The sequence below is a fragment of the Notothenia coriiceps genome, unplaced genomic scaffold (genome assembly GCF_000735185.1).
Source record: "Notothenia coriiceps isolate Sejong01 unplaced genomic scaffold, NC01 NC01_scaffold00019723, whole genome shotgun sequence".
NCBI classification, from domain to species: domain Eukaryota; kingdom Metazoa; phylum Chordata; class Actinopteri; order Perciformes; family Nototheniidae; genus Notothenia; species Notothenia coriiceps.
Genome location: NW_011352424.1, coordinates 1 through 6,552, shown reverse-complemented (window position 1 = coordinate 6,552; position 6,552 = coordinate 1). Strand labels below are relative to the sequence as shown.

The 6,552-nt window shown below is 41.1% G+C and overlaps 1 protein-coding gene across 1 annotated transcript; it reads left to right on the top strand.

Moving 5' to 3' along the window:
* Positions 1-3,547: 3,547 nt before the first annotated feature.
* Positions 3,548-6,546, top strand: LOC104952193 (nuclear GTPase SLIP-GC-like; the record flags this gene model as incomplete). Its single annotated transcript, XM_010778961.1, has 6 exons — positions 3,548-3,747; positions 3,864-4,079; positions 4,841-5,047; positions 5,132-5,307; positions 6,331-6,424; positions 6,511-6,546. Coding segments are annotated over exons 1-6 (798 nt in total), but the record flags the coding sequence as incomplete, so codon positions are not given.
* Positions 6,547-6,552: the final 6 nt, after the last annotated feature.

Genomic DNA, 6,552 nt, shown 5'->3' with positions numbered 1-6,552 from the left:
ACTAATAACGGAGCTCAGCTGTTCAGACATTATTATGCATCAAGTGATATACATGGTCAAAACGACCTATAAGCACACAGCTTACAGCTGTAGTCGTGTGACTTTAGCTAACGTTAGTTAGTGAAATTAGTTAATTAAATTAGTTAGTTAATTTGTGAATGTAATCTTTGCTAGCTAGCTACGTTAGCACATATTTACCTTGGAGCAAACGTATTTGTGTTTGTTGATATTCGCCATATTCAGCTGGGCATGGGGTCTGCCGCATTTCTTTATCCACTGGCGGCATCTCTCCTCTCGGGTTTTGGGTTTAGGAAACGGGTAAAATATCACCCCCTCTAAGCTTATGGGATATCTGCTATCCGATTTGCAAAGACCATAAGCACAACGCTTCACCATTTTCGCAATGAATTTGAACGCTAAGCTTGTCGGACTTCCACAGGGAGCCGCGCACGTGATCGAATATGATTGGACAACGGGCATTTAGGGGCGTGGCTTTGCGAAAGGTCAATTACGTCTAAACTGACGCCGTTTTGCATTTCTATAGGTTGTAGATACGAGCATGGTTTTATATATGTTTAATACATGTTTAATCGTGTTTTATGCCGTTTGCCAAGACTTGCTCGTAAAACACAGGAGGTATGGAAACTAAGAGCACCATATGTGGTCAATTGTACAGCTAATATAACACAACACATTAGTTGTATTTCCTTTAACTGGTGGATATAGAGTTGCTGGGGGGGTGGGAGGGGGGGTTGAGATGCACAGGCTGCAGTGGAGACGCTGCGCACAGCTGATCGACAGCTGGGACACAAACCACCAAATACAAAAACATAATTCAGATCCAGCCGTCATGACTCCACTCCGGAGGGATTCCCCGATCATTTCTTACAGTTTCTCATCAAGGGGGGGTCTCCTGTCCCTGGTACAAACACACTGCCTGAGGAAGGCTATGTGTATTTTTTTTGTCATTAACCTTTTTCGGACCACTTATTTATTTATTTTGGTGATGATCCGACCTCCATGCTGCTACTCTGGTTCAAACTGCATCCACCAAACAATATGATTTATCTCGACCTCCCCAAAATAACCAAAATCTGACACAATGTGAGATGTCTTTTTTAGCTGTCGTCATTTCCTGCGATTTTCTCCATGCAGTCAGTCAAAATGAATGAAAGGGCGTTTCTTTGACTATTTATAGGCAAACATGGGCGTTACGTGAAGCCCGCAAAAGCTGCACCGCATTTCGAGTCGGTTGTGATTTATAAAGGGAAACCGGCGTAGGAAGTGCTGTACGCACTTTCCTCGCCGGTACGCAATGTTTGGTGAATCGGAAAGTGGCGGAAAATGTATGGACCTATTTTTCGGATTTCTATTCTTCTGTCTTTTCTGGAGTAACTCTCTGGATTTGGATGAAGTATAACTAATGATATATCCTCTCAAAAAGCCTTGAAGACATCCCACTTGATACATACCGTGTGTAGTATTATCCCTGAAATAAATGCCTATCTCTGTCCCCACATATAGAGACATAGCCATTTCTGATTTAAATTCCATCTGGGTGGATCTCTAACAAGGTTCTCGTCCATGTTCACCATACAACATATTCCATGGTCTGATATGAGTATACTGCCATAGTAACAGTCCTATATTTTTTAACATAACATCGCGGAGATTAAAAAGCCATCTATCTGCGAATATGACTGAAAAGTACTTGAGTGACACGAGTAAGCAATATCGTTAGGTTTCAGGTGTCTCGAGATGTCTAACAAATGTAACTCTTGTATGAAATATTGAATAGTAGTTCTACTTCTAGTGTGAGTTTGATCAACACCTGTAGATCGGTCCCTGCTTGGATTTAGTGTGCAGTTCCAGTCCCCTGCAATTATATATTCTCCTGAAATACATTTGTAAGAAAGCCAGGCTCTGCTCATCTGTATTGGGGCCGTATATGTTAACCAAATTCAAGGTAACTGAGAGCAGTGATCCCTGGATAACCAAATATCTACCAAATGTATCCTTAATGACATTAGAAACTTGAAAGGGCACTGATTTGTGGACAAGAGTCATGACTCCCCTGCTTGTGATGTAAATGACGATGCATAAAAGCTCCCCTGGTTGCTTCACTAGCGGCATTCAGCTCGTCTGCATTGTTGGGTCTCTTGTGCCTCATCTTCCTCTCGAGAATACATAGAATCTCTACAGGGTTCAGGTCAGGCGAGTTGGCTCTCCAAATTCTGAGTATTATCTCAACATTTCTAACTTTTTTCCCAAAATGCTGACTTTTTCAAAAAAGCAGAAATTTCAGAAAATCTCAAAAGTCAGGCGTTTTCAGAAGACCTCCACATTTGGACTTTTTCTTAAAATAAGAAATTCCAGGCTTTTTTCCTCAAAATCTTGACTTTTTCAGAAAATATCAAAATTCGGACTTTTCTGCAAATCTCACATTTACTTCTTTCTCCAAAGTCGAACTATTTCTAAAATGTTGACTTTTTAACACAACCTCAACATTTTGAATTTTTCCTAAAATAAAAACATTTTCTCTCCAAAATCTGACTTTCTTTCTGGAAAATGTCAGATGATAGAAAGGCAACAGTAACTCAATAAACCACTTCTTACAACCAAGGTATGCACAAGACCATTTCTGCTGCGACATTCAGGCGGTAGGGTCAGAATGCAACATGAGAGTATGGATCCATCCTGCCTTGTATCAACGGTTCAGGCTGGAGGTGGTGGTGGTGTAACGGTGGGGGGGATATTTTTTGGCATACTTTGGGCCGCTTAATACCAATTGATCATCATTTAAAAGCCACAGCCTACCTGAGTGTTGTTTCTGATCATGTCCATCCAAGCTCCCCCTATGGGTGAGAGGCCTCCAATACTCCCATTTGTTATTTGTCTTATTATTATTTTGGTGGGGATTGAAAATTGAGTGTCTGTACAAATCAGGTTATACCTACTTAATTATTTAGCGAATAAAAATATGATTGATTTGTTTGCTGAATGGGTGTATCATGAAACGTGACACACAGTATCTCTCATCCTCCCTATCTCTCTCATCCCCCCTCTCTCTCTCATCCTCCCTCTCTCTCTCATTACATTACATGTCATTTGTTAGACGCTTTTATCCAAAGCGACTTACATACCTTCAGTACTGTGGACAATCCCCACAGGAGCAATTTGGGGTGAAGTGTCTTGCCCAGGGACATAACGACATGCTGACTGCAGTGGGACTCGAACTTGCTATACCCAATTCGAAGTCCAGCACTCTACCCACTTAGCCACAGCCTCCCTATGGTGCCGCCCACAGAGACCATAGTAAACCTGTCGAAAGTATACAGCACTGAGGACACTGTTGTGATTCGTAAAAGTCCACATTTTCTAAAGTCCAAAGATTAGTCTGACGATACTTTTATGTTTAAATAGGATGTACGTACATGCAGATGGATTTCTTATTGATTTTAACACAATCATTTAGTGTTTGTTACATTTGTTAATTTGATCAAAAACCCATATTCAAACTCATGCACAACAGAAATAACATAAGATTTGGAGACAGACAAGAGGGAGGTGGTCGGCGTCTTTGGTAAAACGGGGGCTGGAAAGAGCTCTCTGATAAATGCCGTCATTGGAGTGAAGAATCTCTTGCCCTCTGGAAGCATCAGTGCATGTACCTCAGTGATGATTAAAGTGGAGGCTAACATGCGTAACCCAAAGTATGAGGCAGAAATCGAGTTCATTACAAAAGAGGTAAAATAAGCTAAATATGTTTGTTAACTTAGAGCTATTTCAACTTTTATGATGAAGCTGAATATAAATCTAATGACTACACAACATGCCATATAATAAAACATATATTTTTTTAGGAGTGGAAAGAGGAGTTGTGGACCTTGTTTAATTTCCTTGGTGATAACGAAGATCAGGAAAAAGATGAAGATTATCAAGACAGTGTTGAAAAGCTGTCAGTGCTGTATGGAGAAGAATGGAGAAACAAATCTCCTGAAAACCTCATGGATAAAAAATACTTCAAAGAAATTCCTAAATTTCTCAGTTCCAAGAGTAAGATTTTGACAAGTTATACAGTAAGTAAGACTAAAACTTATATCGTTAATTTGTCTGGTTCAGTCAGTAGGGGCTTGGACTGTGAGCGTAGGGTCGCCGGTTCAAGTCCCTGAACAGACTTAAAATATGGAGTGTGGACTGCTACTTGGAGAGGTCCCAGTTCACCTCCTGGGCCCTGCCGTGGGGCCTTTGAGCAAGGCACCGGACACCCCCACCACCCCCCCCCACTACCATTCCTCCCCGTGCGCTGTACAATAGCAGCCCACTGTTCCTAGTACTAGGATGGGTTGAATGCAGATAACACATTTCACTGTGTGTGTGCTGTGTGGATGAACATGTGTGACAATTACAGAGAGTTTCATCTTCCAATTCTATCCATCTATCATTTCATAAAACAAACTCTTGGCTGGTGTAGTTTCACGATAAAACACCAAATGCGCAGATACAATTTGGTATGAGGCTGGATCTATCTGGGCTCTAATTACAATAACTACAAAACTATATCTTCTTTATGCATCATAGGAAAGAAAATGTCTACCAGTAACTAACTTGCTTGCAAGAACCTCCTAGATATTTGTTACGCACTACCAGCTTTACATTGAAATATGATGTTAAAAATTGTTCCCCATTGCTAAAATATATGTATGGTTTGCTACTTGTGTATTTAATTCAGATATTGTTGTTTCAGTCATAGGGTGTCAAATTGACTCTTTTTTTATGTTATGCTGTTCTTTAACACAATCTTTTAAAGCACTTTAAATTTAAAGTTTGTTTATTTTAGGCTAAAGAGTTATCTGCAAAATTGGTCAAATACACACGAAGTGAGTCAAAAGAGGAAGATGCTAAAGACGTGAAGAGGTGGTATTGGCCACTGGTGAAGTGTGTGACTGTCAGGGTGCCGAAGAATGGTTTTCTCCAGCACGTCACACTTGTGGATCTTCCTGGAAACGGGGACCGTAACAAGAGCAGAGACAGGATGTGGAAAAAGGTGATTCATCCACATAAAGTTCTGATTATTGTGGAAGGTTACACTGACGATGTAACGGTTATTATTGGCTGTATTCCCCTCCAGCTTGTTGGAAGCTGTTCTACTGTGTGGATTGTGGCTGAGATCAATCGAGCAGCTGCTGAAAAAGAATCCTGGGAGATCCTGAAAGAATCCTGCAGCCTCATGGGAAATGGTGGCGAGTGTCGGCAGATTCATTTTATCTGCACCAAGTCTGATCATTTTGGAGGTTCAGATGATCAGTAAGTGGTTTAAGATGCCAAAAGTACACAGTTAAATGTACCATCCAATTTAGACACTGACGCTTGAGACGGAGATGGCCAAGAGGAGAAACCATGGAAACATTGATTACGTTTACAGGCACATTAGTATCCGTTTTGATCGTATTCAGGGATATAATGTTCACTTGAAACATGATAAACCAGGTTATTCATGATCATAACAGTATCCATGTTTCTAAAATGTCTGCATGTGTGTCTTGATTCCTCAACATCTCAGCCATTTATTTCTGTCCTAATGTTGTTGCTTCACAAACACTTTGTGATGCTGGATTAAGCTACTCCATGTGATCACTGGTTATTGAAAGCAAGATCGAGATGCGTAGTGATATGATATAATAATAATTTCAAAAAAATGTAATAGCGCCTTTCAAGAGACCCAAGGACGCTTTACAATGGGAAACAAAACAACAAAATAATAATAGATACACAGGTTAAAAATATAACAGGTTGCTGGGTACTCAATTTTAGCTGAGGCCAAAGGCCCGTGTGAACAGATGGTGTTTGAGTTGTTTTTTGAAAGTGTCCAGAGAGTCGGCATTCCTGATAGCAGAGGGGAGAGCATTCCAGAGGGTGGGGGCTGCGACACTGAAGGGTCTGTTGCCAAAGGTTTTCAGTTTGGAGCGCTGGATGGAGAGCAGCCCTTTGTCGGACGACCGCAGCTGACGAGAGGGGGTGTAGGGCTGAAGGAGGTCAGAGATGTATGCAGGGGCTAGGGAGTGGAGAGATTTGTAGGTTAGCAGGAGGAGTTTGTACTGGATGCGTGACTTGACCAGGAGCCAGTGAAGGTGGATGAGGGTGGGGGTAATGTGTTGCCAGGGCTTAGTGCGGGTGAGGAGCCTGGCTGCAGAGTTTTGGATGTACTGGAGCCTGTCCAGGGCTTTGCTGGTGAACCTGAACAGAACTCCATTGCAGTAGTCCAGGCATGATATCCTGGAATGTATATATAGTTTATGTTATTCTCTAAATACAAATCTTTTCATATAGGTCAGCAGCTGGTGTTCGTGCTCAGATACTGAAACAAAACAAGCAAGCCAAGATAAAAGTGATGGCAGAATTCAGCAAACTAAAAGAGGTTAAGGTGAGTTATATTGAAGGAAAATCAAACACAAATATTGTCCAAAACTGCAAACCTGCTTTTATATTGAAACTTGTTTATTTTTTTAGAAACAATTCAGTGAGGAGTGTTTCAAGGTTTTCACAGTGAGC